The 24,771-nt window shown below is 33.1% G+C and overlaps 2 protein-coding genes across 53 annotated transcripts; both read right to left on the bottom strand.

Moving 5' to 3' along the window:
* Window positions 1-1,087: 1,087 nt before the first annotated feature.
* LOC123916883 lies at window positions 1,088-10,922 on the bottom strand. Of its 3 annotated transcripts, none has more exons than XM_045968460.1 (3): window positions 10,768-10,909; window positions 1,737-1,997; window positions 1,088-1,580 (listed from the first exon to the last, which is right to left on the bottom strand). In XM_045968460.1, exons 1-3 carry the CDS (start codon window positions 10,868-10,870, stop codon window positions 1,225-1,227), a joined length of 720 nt encoding a protein of 239 aa, XP_045824416.1. In that variant the 5' UTR covers window positions 10,871-10,909; the 3' UTR covers window positions 1,088-1,224. The 3 variants fall into 3 exon arrangements, with proteins under 3 accessions (XP_045824416.1, XP_045824415.1, XP_045824417.1); XM_045968459.1 differs by lacking the exon at window positions 10,768-10,909 and adding an exon at window positions 3,217-3,369; XM_045968461.1 differs by lacking the exons at window positions 1,088-1,580; window positions 1,737-1,997 and adding an exon at window positions 8,960-9,493 and having other exon boundaries at window positions 10,768-10,922.
* A 419-nt stretch (window positions 10,923-11,341) lies between these two features.
* LOC123916886 lies at window positions 11,342-22,102 on the bottom strand. Of its 50 annotated transcripts, none has more exons than XR_006812318.1 (20): window positions 21,662-22,065; window positions 21,369-21,524; window positions 19,612-19,842; window positions 19,055-19,327; window positions 18,844-18,948; window positions 17,746-18,750; window positions 17,440-17,499; window positions 17,191-17,351; window positions 16,894-16,933; window positions 16,750-16,810; window positions 16,501-16,552; window positions 16,262-16,364; window positions 15,832-16,143; window positions 14,794-15,505; window positions 14,141-14,198; window positions 13,785-13,968; window positions 13,510-13,585; window positions 13,209-13,380; window positions 12,234-12,329; window positions 11,342-11,658 (listed from the first exon to the last, which is right to left on the bottom strand). XR_006812318.1 is itself a non-coding variant. In XM_045968463.1 (8 exons), exons 5-8 carry the CDS (start codon window positions 18,924-18,926, stop codon window positions 11,533-11,535), a joined length of 372 nt encoding a protein of 123 aa, XP_045824419.1. In that variant the 5' UTR covers window positions 18,927-18,948; window positions 19,055-19,327; window positions 19,612-19,842; window positions 21,369-21,524; window positions 21,662-22,065; the 3' UTR covers window positions 11,342-11,532. The 50 variants fall into 50 exon arrangements, 1 of the variants encoding a protein (XP_045824419.1); XR_006812315.1 differs by having other exon boundaries at window positions 14,794-14,912; window positions 15,066-15,505; window positions 15,832-15,900; ... (3 more) ...; window positions 17,440-17,560; window positions 17,746-18,948; XR_006812316.1 differs by having other exon boundaries at window positions 13,522-13,585; window positions 16,075-16,143; window positions 16,262-16,552.
* Window positions 22,103-24,771: the final 2,669 nt, after the last annotated feature.

A 24,771-nucleotide genomic window follows, 5' to 3' on the forward strand; every position in this document is an offset into this window, starting at 1 on the left:
AATTAAAATAAATTTTTGGTATATAAAAAATAATTTAATAATAATATATAAATTAAAAGTTAATTTAATTTGGTGAAAGATGATAGAATATAGTGTTGGCACTTTATTATAGTCTATGGTAGTCCTTTATAATCTAAAGGTGAAAATTGGTCTCCCACATACTTGAGTGGGATGAGAGTACTTGAAAGAAAGAGATGAAATCATTATATACTCTCATCAACTCTAACCATAAAAATTTACTGTCAAAAAAAAAAAAAAACTCTACCCATAAAAATAAACCCACTTACCTCAAAAAAAAACTCTACCCATAAAAATAAACCCACTTACCTCAATGGAAAATGAGATAGAAAAAGTTTGATGATATTTCCTGCTCTTCTTCTCCCCTCTAGCCTTTCTCCTTCTCTTTCTACCTCTCTTTATTTCTTATGACAAAATGAATTCTCTCTCTACACTAACATAAAACCGTGGGTTTTACATTACTTCTATTGGGCGAATTTAGTTTTACTATGGACTAAAACTATGTGCGAAACTTTTTTTTATAGGAACTAACAACAAGGCCGTTTCTGAGAATTCAGAGGTCCTGGGCGAATAATAAAAATGGGCCCTTATAAAAAAAAAACATAATTTTTTTTTAAAAAAAAGAAAGAAAGAATATAATATATTTAAATTGTAAACAATTTTCAATAACATCAAAATTAATCATTCATTCTTGTGACTAATAAAAAAAAGGTAATATTATAGCATTTTTTAAAATAAATTCATCAACCAAATTTTCATATTGTATATTCTCCAACAAGTCATCCTCAATTGCTATCAATACTAACTCATTAAAATGTAAATAACATCAATAACATAAAAAATAATTACATTCTTTCTCTTTTTTTTTGTAATAAAATACACTTTCAAGTAAATATCATTAAAAATTGATAGTATTTTTAATAAAAGTTATAACATAATTCTACAAATATAGTTTTTTTTTTCTTGATAAATATAGTACATTTTTGAGGCCCTGGACTGGGGGGCCTGGTTGCCCTGGCCCAAAACCGGCCCTGACTAACAATATTATAAAAATTAAGTAAAACATAAATTTAGAAAGTTATCCTTTTATTATAAGGAATTAAGGATCAAACACATATTTAACCCTTTTATTTATAATTGCATACATCATTTCTTGGTCATCATATATAGAAGGCACCAAATAATACATATTTTTTGCTAGAGGGTTCAATTGGTTATGTTAAAAGAAACTTTATTTTCCTCCCCACTTTTGGAAACTTTATGTTTCTCATCATTCATAGAAGCACTATCTTCATTGTCACTTTTAGAGACTTTATACTCCTCATCATTTATAGAAATTTTATGTTCTTCATCAATTTTGAAAACTTCATCTTCATGGTTACTTTTGGTAACTTTCTCTTCACGGTTACTTATAGAAACTTCATTTTCCTCGTCAAATAAATCGTTTACTATGTCTCGGATTTTGAGAATAGTGTTAGCATCATACTTCATCAAATTTTTATGCATATTCATCAAATCAGATTCCGAAAACATCAAACGGCTGTTCACGCTGGCCATCGGTTCTACAATAATTATGGATAATACATTATGTCTAGAAATATAATAGTGTAATAGAAATTAAAAGATGTATGTATATTAATAATAGGAACAATTGTTTCAGTTAGATGATCAAGAATATAAGCATTGTTAAAAAGAAAAGGGTATTTGATGTTCTTCACTTTTGGAAACTTGATGTTCTTTATGACATAGTGAAGCATGATCTTCCACGTCATTTTTGGAAATTTGATGTTCTTCATCACTTAATGAAACTTTATTTTTTTCACCACTTATAGTAACTTCATTTTCCTCGTCAAATAAATCATTTACTATGTTTCGGATTTTGAGAATAGTGTTAGCATCATACTTCATCAAATTTTTATGCATAGTAATCAAATCAGATTCCGAAAACATCAAACGGTTGTCCACTCTGGCCATCGGATCTACAATAATTATGGATAATACATTAGATATGTCTAGAAATATAAAAGTGTAATAGAAATTAAAAGATGCATATTAATAATGGGAACAGTTGTTTCAGTTGGGAGAAAGTATAGATTAAATATGGACCCAGTAGTACAAAGGTGGATCCACCTATTCATAGTAATTTTTTAATAAAATTATATTTTATTTTCTATAAAGTTCTTTTTTTTTACCATAAGTGGTAAAACTCCACCTTTGAACCATTTTTTATAGGACCAAATGAAACACACCCATACATTATGTATTGTTAACCTAAACAAACAATTCTTTAGATGCATGACATTAGCAAATGCTAATATAGTAATATGTGGGCACATAATAAAGAACTCAGTATAAAAATATTAAGTTTTAAAAGTTGTGTGTTCAATTTTTCAAATATTAAAATGTTATATTTTATAATACAAAAATTCTATTTTTAAATTTCTTAATATTACGATTATTAGCAAGACCTTATTTTTTTAATGGCAGGATTATACTTAAAACCCTATTTTATAGTTTTTTCTAATCTACCCTTTTATGATTTGAGAGTATTTATATCCATCAACCAATAAGAACAAGTCATATGCAAATTCACATATGTAAATTCAATGTTTGTTACAAGTTTGTTACAAAAAAAAAACCTTCAAATTCACATATGCAAATTTGTTACAAGTTAGTTGTGGGTACCACATATGCAAATTTACTTATATGGTTTGTTTTCATTGGTTGATGAAAAAATACCTTCAAATTATGAATGAGTACGGTAAGCCTCACCCTATTTTATTATATAGATATTTGCATAGATACATTCAAAATTAAAAACAAAATTTCATAGCAGTGAAATGTATAATTGGATGCAAGTGTAAAACTTATTTATTGTATGACAATACATAACAATAACAATAAAATTATATATGCATTTGACTTTTTTAATATTAGGATTATTAGCAAGACCCCTTGGGCTCAATTGCGTTATTAATAAAATTTAACAGTTCAAAAAATAAGAATTATTAGCAAGACCCTATTTTATTATATAGATATCGGCAGAGATACATTCAAAATTAAAAACAAAATGCCATAACAGTGAAATGTATAATTGGAAGCAGGTGTAAAACTTATCTATCGTATGACAATACATAATATATAAAATTATATATGCATTTGACTTGTAAATGTAAATTATAGGCTAATATGACTCACTAGTAATATAAGGCCCGGGTACATGATTTGCATCTAAAACTTGAGTTGAAAGAATAACAAAAAGAATAACACCAAGAAACATAAATGACCTTGAGTAAGCCATGTTACTTCAATTCTTTCTAAATTACAATGCAATGTGGTTGAGAAATAATAATGTAATATTCTCTATATATAGGACAAGGAGATTAACTTTTTATGAGGCCAAGAGTCAATGAGATGTAAACATTCTCTATATAAATTAAGGAGCCAAGGAGATGTTAATATTAAATTATATTGAATTGAGAATTTAAACATAATTCATTCTTTATTTTGTTGTGTCTATTTATTTGGCTGAATGAAGAAGTTTTTTTATTTTTATTTTTTATTTTATTTATTATTAAGTAGTGTAGTAGCTTGAAATTCATTCTATTAAATGAATAAATAAAAAATCTTAAATTCGAATACATTATTGAATGCATGTGTAAAAAAAATTACATTGACAATGGCATACAAATTAAACTCTATAATATAAATATCAACTAAATTATGCTGACGGGGAAAAGTAATAGAAAATATTCCAATTCCTCAACACACAACAATGACATTTGTTTTATTTTATTTTTACATTCTTAGATAACTTTTCAAATTCATGAAAGATGGTACGAGTGAGCCCACAAGTTAAAAATTTTCATAAAAAGATTTAATATGAGTGGTATTAAATATTCGCTGTATTTTTTTTAATAAGCAAAATTGTATATTCTCTATTGGAAAAAAATATATAAAAATATCAAATGAGTGCAAGGATACATTTTGATACCGGTCTGGATCCTCAGCAGCGTTTTACTCTGCAGCAATGTCTGCCGCTAATATTTGTATCGTTGGATACATCTATAGGCTGGGATATATTAAATAAAAACTTAGATAAAAAAAATAAAATCCTCAAATTGTTTATGCTTAGACAATGGAAGAACAGTCAATCGAGATAAAAAAACGAGATAAAAAAAGGAAAACCTTCCCTTTATAATGTATAATTAAGTATTTTATACATTATTTTTACTTATACTTTCATACAAGATGTGTATAAATTTGTTTATATATAATTTTTATTATTTTCACAAGACTCATAATAATGTCTTAAATATGATTAAACTTTGTTATTTATTTTACATCTAGTTTGTTTGAAAATAATAAAAAATTAATATATTTTTTAAGGTTGATAGAATACTCCCCCGAAGCGAGGGGTTAAATTGTGTTTTATCGTTTCTAAAAATTCTATTTGTGTTATGAAAACAGAGTGATATGCACCAGAGCCAGAAATATAAACACATAGAGAGATAGAAGAGAGAGAGAGAGAGAGAGAGAGAGAGAGAGAGAGAGAGAGAGAGAGCATAGAAGCAGGGACGGACTGGAGGGGGGGCGAGCAGGGGCTCCAACCCCTCCCTAAATATGTATACTATGTTATATATGTGTATATTATATCCTATAAGTGAATGGAGAGAGGGAGTGTTTTAGTTGTTGTCTTTTTGTGTTCTAGTGGTTCAAATAGATGATCATTTAATGTCTATGGGTTGCTAATGACACATCCTATTTCCTAGCTACTTCTTTTTATACAATATCTAATCTAATACTATATGCCTGTCTATTCTATTTTAGAGTTTTGCTAATGATAATGAATTTAAATATAGAAATATTGTATTGATAAGAGCATTTTTTTTTTTGTAATTTTAAGAAATTGATTACACGATTTTTTAGTCAAAATTACCATATCCGACTTTTAACATGTTAACATTTTCCTTTATTTTATGACAAAATTTTATTTTGTTTTAGGTGCTACAATGTTTGTAAAAAAAACTATAGTGATTTTATTTTATATGTATTGTTTGTTATTAAAAAAAAAAAAATCGGCCCATTCGGCCCCCCGTCTAATTGATTTCTAGATCCGTCCCTGCGTAGAAGACTATGTTGGAACAAAATGTGGTTTGTCAAACCCTTATGATTTAAAATAGATTTTGATGATAACAAAGTATTGAATAAACAATTGGTAGCACTAATATTTTATCTAGTGTTCAGGACCATAAGTTAAAATTTTACACACTATGATCATAAGAACTACTGAGAAGATGTGGTCTTCAAGCTCTGAAGAACAAGTTCTGAAGGAAGCAAATATCTTGACTCTGAATGAAAGACAAGTCATGAAGATCTATTAGAGTCAGTGAATCTCTCATAAGCTGAAGACTCTACAAGTCCTATAGAAGTCAAAATTTGAAGTTCTGACAAGACAATTATTTAAATCAGATTCTTTGATTTGCAAATGATTGAAGGACGTTTTCTATATTGAGCGTATAATACATCATTCTTATCCTCAATCTTATCAACAAATGGAGCGTACAGTACTATTGTACTATTTTACTCTAAATGGTAGAGTACTATATTTTCAAGGACAAGGTAGTGGAATTGAATTAACCTTTTAAGGTAAAGAAATTCAATTCACATCCCTAATGATTTTTCATATCCAGCTGTCATATAGAATCTTCTCAATTGGTCATCATTCTAACGTACGTCTCTATCCTTGGTTATAAATTAGAAGACATCTTCATTTAGATTTGGCTGACTCAACTCACTACATTCTAAGATATCAATATTTCACAAGACTCTGATCCTTTGAATCTGTTCATATACATTGTAAATTTGTACGTTAAATATTTTTGAGTCTTAGAAAAAGCTTAGAAATTTGTATAACACTTTTGATTGTTTCAAGTGTTAGTCTTATACTTTCATTTTTTTATTTGTAAGATTAGTGAAGTCTCTTGTTAGTTGTAACTTGAGCATTAGAAGTTTCTTGCTGTGTGCTTAAGCATTTGTGTAAATCTTTTATGATTTTAGTGAACTCCCTTGAAAGTGCAAGAGGACTGTAGTACTCTCGATTTGTGATGGGAACCAATATAAATCACAGTGTGTTCATCTCTCTCTAGCTCTCTTTAATTGTGCTCTATCCGCTGCTTAATTGTTTTTGATAAAAAACTTCTGAAAAAGTTTTTAACTTACTAAAACACAATTCAACCTCCCCTCCCCTCTTGTGTTTTTCACACCATCAGACTACACAAAAGTTTTTATACTAGTTCCTACCATAAACGAGAGTAGTACAATTCCCCTGCATTTCCAAGGGAATTCACTAAAATCACAGATGATCGCAAGTGCTCAAGCACCTAGCTCAAGACTTTGTTGCCCAAATCCACTAACTTAGGACTTCCTTGCCCAAACTCTCTAGCTTAGTACTTCCTTGCTCAAGTAATACGTACAAGAGACTTGTTAAACTAACTTAAAATTTTTTAAGAGAGTTTAAAATTTAACACGTACTTGATATACTATCAGAGGTGTTCACAAAATACAACACAGATACAAGACTTAACACTTAAATGTTGGAATAAGGTTGGTTCTACAACTATCTAACTCAAGAGTTTTGATGATAACAAAATATGAAGAGAACAATTTTATGCACTAACGTTTTTATTAAGTGTGCAGAAAATATAAGAAAGTTGTATCTGAAGATACTGGAAGACCTTACATAAAGGACGATGAACAAAGCAAGACTCTGACTCTGAACTATGTGAAGATTCTGAATGAGTGAAGTTCGAGTGTTGTCACTAGTGTTGGATTTCAGACTCTGTGCGAAGTGTTCAGTTAAAAATCCAAGTAATCTCAGACAAGAGAAAACGACCAATCACTTGACTACACTTCAATGATATTTTCAACTAAAGTCAATGATCAAAAGAGACGTTGGAAGAAAATCTTTGCCATCAATACCAAAATGAAGTATTTCCTTTTATGAAGCATCAAACAAAAAAATCAATTATGGAAAGCCTTGCAACGACAACGATAAAATAATGGCAATCAGCAATGAAGACGCTCCTAATTCAAATTCCAACGGTCTACTTCCTCATACAACTGTAAAAGGAGATCAAAGAATTCAAAGAAAAGTGTAAAAGTACATACATACATACATACATACATTCTTTTATTCTTTGTAAATCTTTTGTAAATACTTAGGAGAAAGTACTAAGTATACGAGCTTAAAAATCATTTGTGTATCTTCTTTCAAGAAGGAACTTGTAAACACAAAAAGCTGTTGTATAACCTTTCTAGGTTAAAGGGTTGAAAATTGATGACATGCGTCATTACATGAAAATAAGACCAATTTCAAGTGTTTTTAGAAGAATCGTCAAACACTCCTTTCTTGTGTTTCAGGAACCTTCATTAAATTCTAAGATACAAAGTTTGTAAGAATTCCTAAGTGTTTTTACAACTTTTGACTTTGAGAGAGTTTGTGCGCTTTTAGAGGCTGATAGGTCTTGGTGATTTTCTTCAACTGGATTGCTCTATTCATATGCAGAAGAAATAGATCTGTTGAGAAGCTTGTTGGAACTTGTAATTTGCTTTATGCAAAGGTAGTTGCAATCTGGGTAATAACTGCTTCAATGCTTTGAAGAAGAGGATAATGTCTTCACATTCCTAGCAAAAGGACAACTGCTCCAACTGCCAGGATAGTGACGTTGTACTTTATTCTTTCCTCTTTGTCATCTCTGAAGTGAATCTCTAAGTAACCGAAGTCTGATCTTCCAAGATTATACCAACTTAGAGTCTGATGTTCACTACTTCTGATGCTCTTTAGCTTCTGAAGCTTGCAACCTCTGAACACCTTTAAGAGTATGCTTCTCAGAGTTTTTTTTTTTTTTTTTTTTTCAGTTTCTCTTCAACATGTTCAAGTGGATATTAATTTTATCTTTCAATCCTGCACACTTGTACAAATATTAGTAACACCAATTGTTCTTTTAATATATTGTTATCATCAAAACCACTAGAGAGATTAACGAAACCAATTTTGTTCCAATAAATACATTGTCATGCGTTTATCCTATCAATATCAAAGCATATCCTTATCTAGCTTCTTATCTTATACATTTAATAATTCAATAATTATAATTTATTGACATGGTAATTTATTTATTTACATTTTTAATACATATTAACTAGAGTTTAATGGAGATACATCGATAGTGTAAAATAGTTTTACACGATCATCCAATAAACAACTATTATTTTGCCATGTCATATTCAGAAAGTGGGGTGACGTGGCAAAAATATGGTTGATATTGGTTGACAGTTTACACTGTCAGAGCAAGTTCCTTTTACATCTGACAAAGAGAAGCGCGCCTTTGGAACTATGGAGTGCTTAAGTACGAGCACAAATCTTAAAACTGAAAAGATGTGTTAGGGACTCGAATGGGACTCAGCCACGCTTGACGACGAAAGTCCTAAGCGACAAGACGCCATCGTCATAGTACACGCCAGACAGAATGCCCAGCTCGCGATGGGATATTCATGCCCCAAGGAAGAAAACCTAACGACGGCCCCTTTCCTCATTTTGAGTTCGGAAGACTACTCTGAACACTCGAATAGGTCACCAAAAACTTCCGAGCATGGCGTCCAAGATACCCGCTATCAAGTAAAGACCGTGGTTTAGCCGAGCACTAGGGCAAACGCATTGACCTAGCGTATAGAACGTCTATAAGTATCAAGCATACAAGCATTGAAATCGACATCGCGAGGAATTTGTTAAAGTTAAACCTCGAAACTTGTTGAACACAGAATTATAAGTATCAAGCATACAAGCATTCTAATCGACATCGCAAGGAAATAAAAATATCTCATGCAAAATATCCAAGTCTAAGCAGAAATAAACGACGAAAGATAAAATGCACACTGATAAAAAGAAAAATCAAAGTACAATAACATAAAGCAGCCATGAGGACTGCACGTTGTCAAGAGGTACATCATAAAGTGCCTTTATGGCGAGCATAATGCCGACACATACAAAAAATTAAATTACAACAACTTTAATCTTCAGGAGGAGGAGCGACGATCTGCTCGTCGCGAACTTCCTTGAACTCGTCCAAGCCCTTAGTGACCAACTCCACGTTGGGGTTCAGTACTAGCATCTGGGCGATAGCATTTTCGAAGCTGGACTTAGCGGTTTCCAACTGCAGGGATTTAGACTCGAGAATCTTTGCGATCAGCGCAGCTCGACTAAAACTCATGTATTCCCGGACGGGATCAGCAGTATTCTTCTCGACACTTACTGAGGTTTCAACAGAGTACTTCAGCCTTTCCCTTAAATCAGAGAACTCCTCATTGAGCTTCTCCACCTCCTCAAGCAGGACGCCCGCCTTCTTAACCAGCTCAAGGGCAGCCATAAAATCAGATTGCGAAACCAAACGGCTTTGCACGCTGGCCATCGGCTCTACAATAATTATGGGTAGAAATATAAAAGTGTAATAGAAATTAATAGATGTATATTAATAATGGGAACAATTGTTTTAGTCGGATGATCAAGATTATAAGCATTGTTAAAAAGAATATTAAAAAGGACAATTAAGTAAAACAGTTTTTTTTTCTTCTTTTTCTGTTCATCTCATCTTGTGATTGTTTTGAAAAAAAACTTATGTTTAACATTAAATTTAGAAAATGAATTTCACTGAACTAAATTTTTTAAGAGTTTAATTGTTGTGTACTGTCGGTGTAAACATTCTTTACACATATATCCAATAATGTGTTGCCACATCATTTAATGAATATAACACATCATGTGTTTTTAAATATCATACATGATATGTCAGTATATTATTGGATGCATGTGTAAAATAATTTTACACTAACGATGCATATAAATTAAATTAATTTCTTAATCATTGCAAAAATAATATTTTTTCTTATAATAATGACACGAGAGTATAGATTAAACAAGTTTTCTTATATCGACCCGATGCAAAGGTGGATCCTCATATTCATAGTAAATTTTTAATAATATATTGTTTTTAGTCTCAATAAAGTTCTTTTTTTTTTTTTACCATAAATGGTAAAAGTCCACCTTTTAAACCATTTTTTAATAGGTCCAAATTAAACAAACCCATACATTATGTCATGTTAACCTAAATAAATAAATAATTAAAGAGTTTAATTGATATGCACCGACAATGTTAAATAGTTTTATATAATCGTCCAATAAACAATCATTATTTTGCCATGTCATATAAGAAAGTGGGGGTGAAGTGGGGTGATATGCGGAAAACATGGTTGGTATTGGTTGAAAGTGTAAAATTATTTTACACCGTCGGTGCATATCAATTAAATCCATAATTAAATACATGCATGACATTTTATTTGCAAATGCTAATAATATGGTATATATGTGGCTTAAGGGTACATAATAATTAAAGAACTCGGTATAAAAATATTGAGTCATGAATTCAATTTTTCAAAAATTGAACTGTCATGTTTTCCAATACAAAAATTCAATTTTTAGATTTCTTAATAATGATAGGATTATTAGCAAGACCCTATTTTAATATATAGATATATGCAGTGATACATTCAAAAGTAAAAACAAAATGTCATAATAGTAAAATGTATAATTGGAAGAAAGTGTAAAACTTATTTATCGTATGACAATACATATCAATAAAATTACATATTCATATGACTTGCAAATGTAAATTATAGGCTAGTATGACTCACTAGTATTAGAAGGCTCGGGTACATGATTTGCATCTAAAACTTGAGTTGAGAGAATAACAAAAAGAATAACACCAAGAAACATAAATGACCTTGAGTAAGCCATATTACTTCAATTCTTTCTAAATTACAATGCAATGTGGTTGAGAAATAATAATGTAATATTCTCTATATATAGGACAAGGAGATTAACTTTTTATGAAGCCAAGAGTCAATGTGATGTAAACATTCTCTATATAAATTAAGGAGCCAAGGAGATGTTAATATTAAATTATATTGAATTGAGAATTAACATTGAGGTTGCTAAAGTCCTACTTGATCTTTACGTAAAACTAAGAATTTTTTTAAAATTTGTTGTGTCTATTTCTTTTAAACTAAGAATTTTTTTTTTTAAATTCATTTCTTCGGAGGAATGAAGATTTTTTTTCTTTTAAATACATCTGACCAAGTCACCAGATGTGAAATAGTAACTTTATTTAATTTTTTTTTTCAAAATCCTGCGTTTTTTTTTTTTTTTTTATATATTTTAAATCCTATTTTGTAATTAAAAAAACCAAAATAGCATTACAATTCAACATTCAACCAAAATACAATTACATTCAACCAAGTCATTACAATTCAAATAAAATACCAAGTCTTACAATTTAAGCAAAATACCAACAATCCAAAATGTTATAACATTCAAGCAAAATACAAGTCATTACAATTCAAAACATCCTAATTAATGTGAATCCATTGTAACATCACACAAATTAACCTAGCTAGCTCCTAAGCCTCATCGTCGGCAACATCATAATCTACCTCGGGATTGTACAGGTCAAGAAAACAAGTAGCCCAGCTGTTTCGCAGTTCATACAGCTCCTCCTCGGTTAATGACGTGGGATCATCGAACACCTACAATACATATACATGATCAAGTTATTCATACTACATGATCTAAAAAAATGCAATAATCCAAACAGAATGCAGGAAGCGACAAACAGCAGCAGTTCCCAGGTACGGCGTTCGGCGGAAAAAATAACAACTACTCAACCAGATTTCTAGTACAATTAAAATTTCTAGTGTGCAGAAAATCAGATACAGATTTCAATTTACATAAGTTGAAGCTTCATGTCCAACTTTTTCTAGACAAAACAGTTCAATCTCATGGCCAAATTCATGGCACTATCTTGTGAATGTGAAAAACAAACAAATAGTGAAGACTCTCCCAGTAAGAGGGAAGTCTGTCAAGTAGCGGCTTCAGCAGAATGCAGCTAATGAAACTACAAGTGACAACACAGTCCTACACAGCTAGGAAACTACACAGCTAATGCAGAATGCAGAAGTACTAATCAGGCAAATAGGCAAATACTTATATATGCAGAATGGGTCGTAGACACTAACGTTCGGCCCGACTAATGCAGAATGCAGGAAACTGCAGAAAACCATATATGCAGAAAAAAAGCGGCAATCAAGAAAAAAAATAATACCTCCATCCAATTCTTTGTAATACTAGCGGTGACAATGTCAAGCATGTTCTTCGTTACATAATATCCACAGTCATTACCGTTAGGTTGTCGCCTTGTCTACATATAAACGACATTTAGTTAATACATAAACTAGATGGCTACCCGTGCGTTGCACGGGTTTGGCGGAATATCATTTGTATATCAATCATGGATGCAACCTCATAGTGAAATTAATCATAAGCACACGGAAATCATCAGAGAGAGTATCATTACACATACCAATCATGGATATTATCGGTAAAGGAAATTATTCATAAACATATGGGAATTGCGTAATTTAACTACCATTCAAATCAAAGTTCAATTGGATATTCATAAACACACGGGAATTACATAATTTAACTAACATTCAAATCAAAGTTCAATTGGATCATCCGAGTTAGAACCAACTCGAATCTTCTTCTTATTATCAACTATTATTTCCTTCATGAGTTTATCAAACTTGGCTTGTCGAGCAACAAAAAAAGACTCCCAACCAATAGCATCCGGAGAACAATACCTCTTCCACTGAATACATGTTGGAGGTATGGGACAATCATCTTTCAACTTGACATAGACATAATGACCGGGGATAGCCCCAATACAAACAATTAACGAAGAAGGATTAGATGGTGGTATGCCACGCAATGGAAAGAATGTCTCGGATGTCTCTCCTCTTACTTCACAAACAAACAATGTCGTACAAATCTAAATCAGGCCGCAACTGAGACAGTAATAAAACATAACAAAAATAATATTATATTCAATTTAGATTGGAGCTATATATATTTTTTAAAACCCAACCCAACCCAACCCAATATATCGTTGAGTACTAAAATTGTTCCCTGCATATAAGGATGCACACCAAATCTACAAAAATTAAAAAGGGTAATCTTAAGTCCAATATAAGTATAACATATCATACATATACAAAGAAGCAAAAAATAGACAACTCACAGCCAACTAAAAAAACCTTCTTCAAGCCCCCATCATACCATCCATCTTTGAAATATATCTTTCCTATTTTTCCTTTCAACAGATACTTGAATCTGGTTTTGGTTTTGGATCTTGCAGCATCGTATATTTTGACATCCATAGCTTAGATAGACTGACTGCGACGAAATTCTGACTGCAAAGGATCCAAATACAAATTAAGTTATTGCAAATTGGGCTATTGAAAGTAACTTACAAATCATTCAAATACTTGGTTATTCATAATCATACACAAATGTCTGATACATTAGTAGGAAAGTATTACTCATTTAAATACATTATGGGATTGTGAACACTGTTGTCTTTGCAAGTTCTAGAGCTAAATTGCGTCCAAGCAGCTTCTGCACAATAACTAATGCAAATTAGCAAGGTAAAATGGTTAGCAAATAAGTTACAAAACCAAAACCGAAAAACTTGATCTACTTCTTAAAACCAAACCTATTGCAAAAGATTCAAAAAAGCAAATGATGATAGAAAAAATTGATCGACTTTGGGAAAAACTCGATGTGAAAAATTTATGCATAAATTAACATCTCATACCTCAAACGATATGAAATAGTGCATAGTGTCCCATCAACCCATTTTTGCTTCTGGAGTTTGCTCTCAGACTTAAATTCTAGAAGACCTTGTGCAGTTTTGAGGCCAAAATAGAGCTCTTTAGAAGCTTCCCTTTCTTTTTGATATGGCCATGCAGAGTCTTCATTACACACTCCATAAACCACACCTACAATATTTGTGTTACATGACATGTAATCAGAAAGTGCCTAATTGCTTGAATCAATCTAGAGTCAAAAGAAAGGACTATACAAAAATTTCTGAAGAAAATTATTATTATAATGACAAATTGAGCATAGGTACTTGCAGCAAGATATGTATGTGTATAACAAAATGCTTACATTTACTCTTTTTGGAGAAAGCTCCTCCAATGTGTTTGCTTTTGATCTTAATTTTGACCTGAAAATTAAGATAAATATTAAATAAAATTTCTTATCTCCAAAACGGATTTGTTTTTAGGCATGAAATAGGGTACCTAATATTTCTTGTTAACAACCATAAATTAAAATAATGATGACAAAATCAAATAAAACACTACAATGTTGTGAATTCCTTAATCTTATTGAGAAAGAGCTAAGTGTGATCGTTATTGATTAATTACATTTTTCTGTAACCTACAACAAATCACCCACACATGGAGAAAAGTTTTCCAACATCTGACTCTCAAAAGCAAAAGCATGTGGACATTGTGTTTCTGCTATTCCCTTATCATAGGGACTTATTGATGCATTCTTCTTTGCTTCTTTTGGAAATCTCGCTTCCAAAGCTGCCATTGATGCTTATTAGTTTTAGGAGCCGGCTGGCTAAATATAAAATACACATTTGTAACCCCAAAAAAAACATGAGTCGTGAAAGTGCAATTCAATGAGGCAATCAATCAAACTTGTAAAAGGAGAATTAATTAAAGTTGTAAAATTTACACAAAATGTAGTAAAATAATGAAGATTTGATCAAGAATAAATTGGAATATTGTTAAGAGTTAATATAGACTTACAGTAGTAGGAGTAGATATCAGTTCATCTTGCGTTGCATTTGCATCTACAATCATGCCACTTGATGCCTGGATAGTGCTTATGCAAAGATTTGAAGCATGGAACAATCAGAGCATGCAAACTGTCCAAGCAAATTAAAAATGCATGACGTAAGTATGCAAACTCAAAATCAATATTGTTTTAATATTCTCACTTCATAGCTAAATCACTAAGCACATTATAAAAAAATAAAAATAAAAAGATAAGCCTCAATGGTAAACTAAATTAGTAGTACCTTCATTATCACACTGGGAGATTACTCTCCTTCATAAGTAACACTTACATATCATTTTATAGCAGCCTTACCATACGCCATAGAATCAATCAATAGATCAAACAATTCAATAGCACGCTATGTAGAAAAGAAATTTTAAAAGGGACACAATCCAAAAAAATTAATGACTTATAAGTGCTCAAACTAAACCCTTGCAGCAGGTAACTAAAGAATTAAATTAATCCACATGACTAAAATACAAAGAACACTTTCCGGACTTTCTTGTATGGAGCAACCTGCCAGGAAAGAAAAGAAAAAAGGATTAAAATGTGAAAAGCATGACATTGATCCAAGTAGTAATAAAATATCAATTCAAATATCATAAATCTCGTGTCTGGATATCAAAAGAAGAGTATCTGCGCATTGGAACATCAAGAGCATAGTCAACGTACTGCTCAAACCTGCAATCAGAGAGTTTGAAAACAAAATAAGTGGAAAAAGATTAACCAAATCATTGCATGAAATACCATTAACAATTATATTATAGTCAATTATTTATTGAATTCTTTCCTCTTATTCCTTATGTAGCCTTTATCAATGCTACATGTTGATATTGCATAGCCATTTAATGTGTAAATCCAAATACATGTTATAGGAAGGATCAGTGGATGAGCAAAAGGGCGTAAAGAAAAGTTCTATGAAAACCCATGAAGCCTAAAATTTGAAAGCATATAAATAACTGCCTTGAGCCGTAATGCTTCACAATTCAAAAAACAAAATCACCTACTCAAATGAGTCGTCAAAAACAAAAGGCAGCATGCCTGTGCTGTCAATATCAGTATCAATCCAGATATGGCTGTTTCAAGTTTATGAAAATGGGATAAGGCACCTTAATAAAGCAACGTTAGAAAGAAAATGATCACATGAGAACTTTCATGTACCTTCTCATACTGACAAACCCATTGGGCACAATGGTTACATCTCACAAAACTGAAAAAATTCCGCAAATAAAAAATATCACGTTTCTTACAGGATACAAAGCTAGGCCAGCACGAAATTTCCTGATCATGTCGGCTTAAGAACTGAAGTCCAGATTGACCTGTAGAAGTTAACCACGAGAACTTATTACATGCTTGTGCTAGAAGATATCATTTTCATCATGTTTAAATTAGGAAGGCTTTGTTGATAATCAGCTCATAAATTTTCATACGACTCACCTGTGCAGTGCATGTCCTGAACATCACGTCAAGCCCAAGAGAACCAACTTTAGGCATGTATTTTTTTCATAATCTCATATCTTCCCTGCATGTGCTACTTAAACTTACATAGAAACAAATCAATAATTATTTGGTAAGAGTAGTATGCACCTAATTAGTGATAGTTATGGTTATAACAATAACAAACATGTTATAAGCAAACATAAGATAATAGAGCATAGGGACTTATTGATGCATACTTCTTTGCTTCTTTTGAAAATCTCGCTCTCAAAGCTGCTTCTCCTCTCAAAGCTTACAATGCAATGAAAAAAAGAATGCATCAGACCAAATCATCGATATTGTTCCGTAGAAAATCTTACATCTTACAAGCATAGAAAACAATGTTTTATAAACCCAACCAGACAATGAACCAGGACAAAATCGCGATTGAACTGCTTAAATAACCAAACTATAGATAATGTCAGTTCATAGAAAGATTAACAAAGTACCTGTTGCAGCTGCAGCAATAAGAGTTATAAGATCACCCGATGTTTGAATATCAATTGCAGACTTGACAGTAGAAGCGACACGGTCAAAACCAATAATTGAAACTGAATCAAAACTACCCTCAAATCAAATTTCATGTTACTCACTCTTCTCCCATGATGGATTCAAGAAATCACATATCAAAACCTACACACAAAAAAAAAAACTACAAAATAATCCAAAATGTTGCAGAGTTCAATTTAGCTTATGTATTGTTTATTCATACCAAATTTCACGAATTTACAGTCATCCAAACATGTCATGGGCTTGTTTAAGTCATTAATTAATTCAATTCAAGAGTTTTCCTAATTAATCCTAAATCCCTAAGTTAACATGCATAATTGAATTTGGGGAAAACTATTAAAGCTACTCAATTAAAGTGAGTTTTTCCTAAAGGAACCCACCTAAATGAGATTAACTCAGAAACTTTAAGAAATGAGCTACTCCACAGAATTCCCAATAGCTCAAGATGATGATCATGATGCTAACCTCAAACCCAAAATTCTGCATCTGACCCTGAACTTCAAACGCGTCTGCAGGATTCATTACAGCTCCATAATTCATACTATTGGCGTCCGAACGACCGGAATTTCGTTAGCTAACCATAGAGACAAACCACACTAAATTCGGAGTTATAGAGAAAGAGCAGTTACCGTTTTAGTGTGCCCCTGTCCAGAATACGGGTTTCACATACTTCTTCCAATTCCCAATTTCTATTGTACCACAAAATCACTTGTGAGTTTGAAAACCCATATAGGGAAATCAATGGCAGAACTGGATCTTTGTAGAAACCATAAAACAAAACCATAAAAATCAATAATATTAACCAAAGATCAGAAATAGAAGGTTTAAAAACAGAAATTAAAAATCTAAATAGAAATCATAAAACAAAACCACCAAAACCAATAATATTAACCAAAGATCAGAAATAGAAGGTTTGATTTCGTTGTACTACTAACCGTGAAAATTCTTTTTCCTTTCATTCTTCTGTCAATGAATTGTTGAATTGATGGGAGAGTGAAAACAGGTTCAGTGAGAAGGACATTGGATTGAGAAGGGTTTATGTGAAGAATTGAGGTGAAGAGATGAGACCAGATATCACGTTGGAGGTGGGGGTTGATTAAGTAGTCGCGATGGATTGGGCGGCAAACTGAGGCGGAGGTGAGGTCTTGTTCGGTGGTGATTGCGGCGGAGGTCTTGTTCGGTGTTGTTTGGTGTGGTTGTGCGGACGAGAGGGAGAGAGAGAAAGAGAGAGAAAAATAAAGAGAAATGAGTGAGAAGTAGTTCTCCTGTGCTACAAATCAACAACACATCCAGCCAATTGTTTTCATAAATCAGTTATAGATAGCCAATGAGAAGATTGGAAGACCAATGATTACATAATGTGACATTGTGAATGAAGTGAAGTAAGTAGTGGCATAATGTCATAGTTGACTTTGTGAATGCAATTTCCAAGAAACCTAATACCATACAGATGACATGTGATAGTTGACTTTGGAAAGGTAGTGAAGTAAGTAGGGGCAATTACCAAGAAGCATACAATGATCAAAGCACTACATACCATAGAATGCACAAAACCTTGATTGAGGCACATGGCAAATGATCATTGGAGGAATACAATCATGTAGTGTCAAAAAAAAAAAAGAGTGGAGGAAGACAACCATGTGTTGGCAACACACAATTGGACAGAAATAGGCAGCACATGATTGGGCGAAAATGGCAAAGCTCCATTGGACAATTTGCATTGTTGGTAGTCATCAATTGGCCAAACAAATTAGGGTTTGATTAGGGTTTTGGATTTGAGTCTCCAAGTCCACCATCTTTTAGTATATGATATGATAAATATCAATCATGTGTTATGAACGTAAATAAATATTAAAATTTACACCACACTTACTTTGGGAAAAATCCATGTAGCCTTCTTTCTATTACCAAAAGTTGTCAATTGATGAACTTTAAAAGCACTAGAAAAATTTAAAAATCAACAAAGTTTTAATAGGCAGTAAGTGGACGAACAGAGGCAAACCAAAGGCAAACTAATTAAAATAATAACTTACTCTTTAAAAAAATTCCTCGCTGCCTCAGGTATCTTACGGTGTAATGAACAAAGACAAACTATAACATTGTCCTTAGGACACATAATTATTAATTGCCAATGCCCGCTGTACACGTGAAAGAATGAGTTGAATCAAAACATTGTAATGAGGTGATGAAAGAATGAATAGCAAGTGAAGTAAATCAAAACTAAAGGTTTAAATAAGAGCTTACTCCAAAAGATGTGGTGCTAAGTAGCACACTTTGTTTAGATCACGCAAATTATTTTGTATGTATTGTTTACCCGCCTTTTGAAGTGAAACTGGCTTTGATGCAAAACTCAATTGAACCGGGTCCAAACAATAAACGAAAGCATTGGTAGTATTTCCTTAACACGCACAAACAGACACACACACCCGCGCCGATATAGAAATACCTTGTCCTGCCCTCCAACATCCCAAACAGTGAAGCTGATGTTCTTATACGCCACAGTTTCCACATTAAACCCTACACAATACGATCTATATTATCAAAATCTGCACTCGATATAATCCATTGATAAAAGATATTGAAAAAACAAACGTTGACATTATCTACAAACATTCCTTGTTGAGAATTGAAGAACAGTTTCTTACTAAAGCTTTATCAACTTCAAAGTTCAATAATCTTGTGTCCAAGCTTGGCTTGATAGATATTTACCAAGCTCCAGCTTGTGGAAGGTTGTTGAGAATTGAAGAAAATGAAGATAAAAACAAGGAAACTATTACTTAGTCTATTAGTTTTTAACTCACTGCATAAATGTGATTATATAATCTTAACACTTGCTCAGCTATAAATTATACAAACACCATCAGAGAAACTCCAATTTTATCTCTCAATTCACATCATTGATGCTTTAACCAATCCTGCTACCTCCTAAACCAAGCTTTGGCAACACCAGCTTACAAAATTCTACCATGACAATTGCATCCACATCACCTCTTGATTAAGATATCTTCTCTGCTTTTTTAGCATCTTATAAACTGCATCATAAAAATTACATACTTATGTTAGGGGTCCTACATGAGTAGTGCTCATTCATTTAACAAATATCATGACTATGATCATTAAAACATTGAATGCACAACTTTAGTATGCTTAACTAGTGCCCCAGGGGCACTGTTTAGCATGACCCGATGAGGAAAATATATTTTTGGCACTTTTAATATATATCTGTTGTGAATCTGAAGAAAACCACATTTGAAATACAGATTGATTCCCGCCATGGTGGCGCCATAGGATGCAATGGCGTGTTTATTTAGTGGACTTTTGGACTTCCTCGGTTAGAGTGGTCTATAAATTATTTCGCTTTGCCTTGAATTATATAACTTGGATTATGTTTGTCTGCATTGGTTGGAATCAGAAAGAATTTAATTTAGCAGTTAAGCTTGTTTTCTATTTGGATTCAACTAGCAAGTTATGAATATTTTTCTATGGTATATTGTGTTGAAATTATTCTACCAACTAAATGCTCATTGGTGTTTGCAGTATACAAAAAATATAGAAATATGAATATATAAAAGTAATCAAATCTCTAAAAAACAAGTCAAATAGTAACATTCTGCATCTTGGTTCTAATTCATTTTTTCCGACCTACGGGTTTTGATGTCGGACAGTGTTTGAGCCTTGTTGAATAAACTGATTTGTAGTCTATTTAAAACTAACTCACGAAAGAGTCACATAACTTATGCTTTCAGTTGTTTGTCAGTGGTTTCATTCATGAATATGTAACTTGTAGCAACTTCTTATCTTTCTTTTTTGAACTGAGAAGTGAGTACAATGAACGGTCCTCGCTCGCACTTACATTAGTGTTGTTACTAACTGCTCTTCTTTATTTTCTGTTCATGAAAGAACAAGTAGTTGCTCCACTACCACAAAAATTCTGATTTTCTTTCGCACATCATATCGTTTTCTCAAGTTTGTTCTTTGACAATATGTTGCTCCAATATGTTGTAGCAACAAACAAAAATCAAAATGATGAGCACACAAACATATTAGCAGTACATGGCATGCGGCAACAGATTTAAAATTTTGGCATGCTTAAAAGGATGGATATTTAGCAACTCATCACAGTTTCACCAGACTTACAATTACTATATAGGGAACACGTGGAGGGTGATCAGAGTTGGTTTTCGTCTAGAAGAATGGGGAACAGGAACTCGACTCGGTTTCTGTTAGATGTTTGGGTGGGGGCGATACCTCTTAGGCGACTGTTAGGGATATGTTGCATCTTTGTTCCAATGCATTTTTCTTCTTCTGATCCACTAGTTTTGTGTTCAACAATGTTTGAGCCTTGTTGGATAAGCTCATTAGTGTTCAACAGAAAATTATTAGTCATTTTCATAAGTTAACTTCATGAAATTTGTTAAGTTTCATTCATGTAGATATAGCTTGTAACAATTTCTTTTCTTATCTTTATTGTTTGTTATGAATTCTGCTACTTCTTCTACTCTTAACATTCCTTATATTATGATTACCTTTCTCTATAGAAATAATTAATAAAACTAACCAATGGTGGGAATGGTGACGATTTCTCCAAGCTTAAGCTCATACAGAATGGTGGTCTTACCAGCGGCATCGAGACCGACCATAAGTATACCCATCTCCTTCTTCGCGAAAAGCCGGCTAAACAGCTTCGTGAATGACAGACCCATTTTCAAATACTCTGAATTAATTCAAATTTCAAACAGAAACATTAATTCACTTAACCCTAAAAGATAATCAAAATTGAAATCATGATTGAATACACAAAGAAATAGATCGAGCAAGGGAAAAACCAAATCGTAAACATTAATTCAGTACCTTGGTTTTCAATCGGAGGGAGAGGAACGAGAGAGAGCTTCATTCTGCAATTAGGGACGAGAGAGAGCTTCGAATCAGTACCTGCGTTTTCAGTTGTGGGTGAGAGAAAAACAAGCTTCAATTCGTGAGAGTAGAGGCCGGAGAAAGAAAGAGAAGCTTCGATTTGGAGTTAAGCTTCGATTTGGAGTTAGGGTTCGTGAGAGAGAGGACGACTGCGAGTGAGAGAGAGGACGGCGCTGGTGGTGAGTTGAGAGAGAGGACGGCGCTGGTTCTTGCGAAGGTGAGGGGTTAAGGTTGCTGCGAGCAGGGTTGCTGCGTTTTGGGTTGTTCTTCGCGAAGGTTGCTGGGTTTTGGGTGTTCTTCGCGAAGGTGATGAGAGGGTTTTTTCTTTAAGTCTTGATAATTGGGAGAGAGATATCATATACACATGACTATTACCTTGTTCCAAAAATATTATTTTATTTTTTTTATTCAACTTGACATTTTACATCTGTGGCTAAATATGGCCAGATATATACATATTTTAGATAATTTTCACCATAATTATAAGATTGCCACCGCGTTTAGTTATGCTTCTGGTACATTTAAGCTAGATGTAAAAAGTCTTGTCTATTTATTTTTCACATCTGTGGACATTGAAGTCAGATGAAAAGACTACTCCATATAGCGTTTTACATCTGACATATGCTCGTCAGATGTAAACATGATGTGTAATATGTCATATTTGTACTAGTGCTAAAAAGGTATATGGACTATATACATTAGATTCTCAATGAATTTAAAAAGTAATTCTTCTCGATCGGAGGTAGTATCATAAAAAAAAAAACTATCTCTCTAACTGTTTTCGTTCCACCACCGTTATGCACTAGGTAACTCTCCGTCATCGCTTTCTCTCTGTTTCCATCGTCGTCGTGACTCTCTCTCTCTCTCTCTCTCTCGCGGTTGTCATTGCGGTCGTTATCATCGCTCTTCGTCCCTACAAATCTTCTTTCGAGAACTTCGTCTCTTCGTCTCCGATCACTCTCCTATTACCGTCTCTAGGTTCAATATTGTTTTGTTGTGTTAATTGTTGGTTGAATATTTCTCTGTTCATGTTAGGGTTCCTTTTTTAGTTCATATTGAAAACTCATAAAGAGTTCATATTGTTTAGTTCATTTGTTTTGCTTGTCGTTGATGCGTTTAGTTAATTCATGTCTTTATTATTTATCATACTGCAGATTGGTGAAGGAACTTACAACAGTGTTTGTAGAGCTCACGTTCTTGAAACTAACAAAATTGTTTCTTTGAAGAAGGTTAAATCCACTAATATGGATCCCGAAAGTGTTCGTTTTATGGCAAGATAAATCATTCTCCAAAGAAGGCTCGATCATCTAAAATGTCATGAAACTTGAAGGAATGATTACTTCAAAGATTTCTGGTAGCTTGTACCTTATTTTCGAATATATGGAACTTGGTCTTAATGGCCTTTCAACAATGTCGGGCAACAAGTTTACTCAATCGCAGGTACATTTCCCCTTGCATAATCGACTCCCAAACTCGAAAATGGTTGCGAAGACCATCTTTCTATTCTTTCAAGGTTTTATCGATTTTTTCCTTTTCGTTCGGGAATAAATAAAGTTCGGTGGCGATTTTATTGTCTAGCGAGCGCATTCCGCCCGCGCATTTTTTCACCCGCTTAAGCTGGCGACTTCACTGGGGACGTTTTAAGAGAGTCAAGCATATCCTTGTTAGTCTTAGGGTTGTGTTTTTTTCTTTTGTTTGCTTACTTTTCCTATGTTTTACTTTCCCTTTGTTCTTGCTTTTGTATATATGTTTTATTTCATTTCTATTTATTTATTTCTATTGTGCATATATATCAACTGTGGGGTGGAATGTTACTTGAGGGAAGCTCTACACTCGAGCTTTGAGAAAAACTTAAGATAAGATGGTAATGTTATCTTGAAGATGTTGTTATCTTGCGAGTATTTGCAATGGCGGCAATATTTTCCCCTTAGGTCCGTGACTCTAGGGACCTATTTGACCTTTGTAGAACCCAATGACTCTATCTATGGGAGACCCTTTGAATTGGCTAGCCCAATCTCATGGGGAAGTTATGAATGAGGGTCGTGACCTTGGTTGTCACCCTTAAACAAAAAAAAAAACCCTAGAACATACATATGAGGGGATTGGGTAGTAAATATTTAGAACCGGCCTATCGTATGGAACCCCTTACTTAAGTTATGTATTTTCAATTTCCAATTACCCTACAAACTTGTCCTTGAGGTCATACCCTGACCTTCTTTACTCACTCATGACATGTTATTAAAATATTTTTGCATACGTTAAAAAAAAAAACTTTTTGCATATTCATGCATTTTCATGCATCTACATTTCCTACGTGAAGCTCATATATCTTCGACCTTCGTTTTCCTCCAACCGTAATCCCGCTAGCCGATCTTCCACCTTCGTTTTCCTCCAACCGTAATCCCGTTAGCCGGTTTCCCGATACTCGAAGCAAATTTGAAGTATGTCTCAAGAGACTTCAAAAAGGTCAAAAGTTGTTGAGGGATGAGGTCAACCAGTTGAAGACCTAAATGAGCTTGATCATACAAATCCTATTAAGGGGAGAAGGCGACCCCCCATCGAACTTGCTACAGACCTTCCAGCGCCTCAGACATCGGGGCTCCAATGAGACTCAACCACGGATGATGACAACCAATTATATGATGTTTTTAGTAGTAGATTAGTATAGTTTTTATAGTAATTGAAGCCCAAAAGCAAGCAAATATCGGGAAAAGTGAAGTTACAAGGACCAAAAGCAAGAAAAGTGGAAAAAGCAGCAAAAAATGGCAAAAATGTAATAAAGCAGCGCAACCATCGTACCCACGATGAGGTTCAACGTGGCGCGATGAGAAGATGGTTAAAATTGAAGAAAATCTGCTGATAATCTTTACAATCGTGGCACGATGGCTTGTCATCGTGGCACGATGATTACTTGAAAAATAAGCAGAAAATCCTGATCAAATCTTTCATCACACCACGATAGGATCCATCGTGGCCACAATGAGACAAAATTACACGCCATCGTGGCCACGATGGGTGCGCAGAAAAAACCCAAACTCAGCTGAAAA

This window comes from Trifolium pratense, linkage group LG3, assembly GCF_020283565.1.
Source record: "Trifolium pratense cultivar HEN17-A07 linkage group LG3, ARS_RC_1.1, whole genome shotgun sequence".
NCBI classification, from domain to species: Eukaryota; Viridiplantae; Streptophyta; class Magnoliopsida; order Fabales; family Fabaceae; genus Trifolium; species Trifolium pratense.

Bases quoted from the DNA above. Each gene is read 5' to 3' on its own strand.
- LOC123916886 (XM_045968463.1), bottom strand. From the start codon at position 18,926: ATGTGTCCTAAGGACAATGTTATAGTTTGTCTTTGTTCATTACACCGT. The intron at 12,330-18,683 runs GTAAGTGTGGTG...GTTTATATGTAG, and splicing joins CTACATGGATTTTTCCCAAA to ACAAGGCGACAACCTAACGG. The intron at 11,659-12,233 runs GTATTATTTTTT...TATGTATTGTAG, and splicing joins TTACAAAGAATTGGATGGAG to GTGTTCGATGATCCCACGTC.
- LOC123916883 (XM_045968460.1), bottom strand. From the start codon at position 10,870: ATGGCTTACTCAAGGTCATTTATGTTTCTTGGTGTTATTCTTTTTGTT. The intron at 1,998-10,767 runs GTGAGTCATACT...TAATTATTGTAG, and splicing joins ACCCGAGCCTTCTAATACTA to ATCCGATGGCCAGAGTGGAC. The intron at 1,581-1,736 runs GTGAAGAACATC...TAATTATTGTAG, and splicing joins AGAACATCAAGTTTCCAAAA to AACCGATGGCCAGCGTGAAC.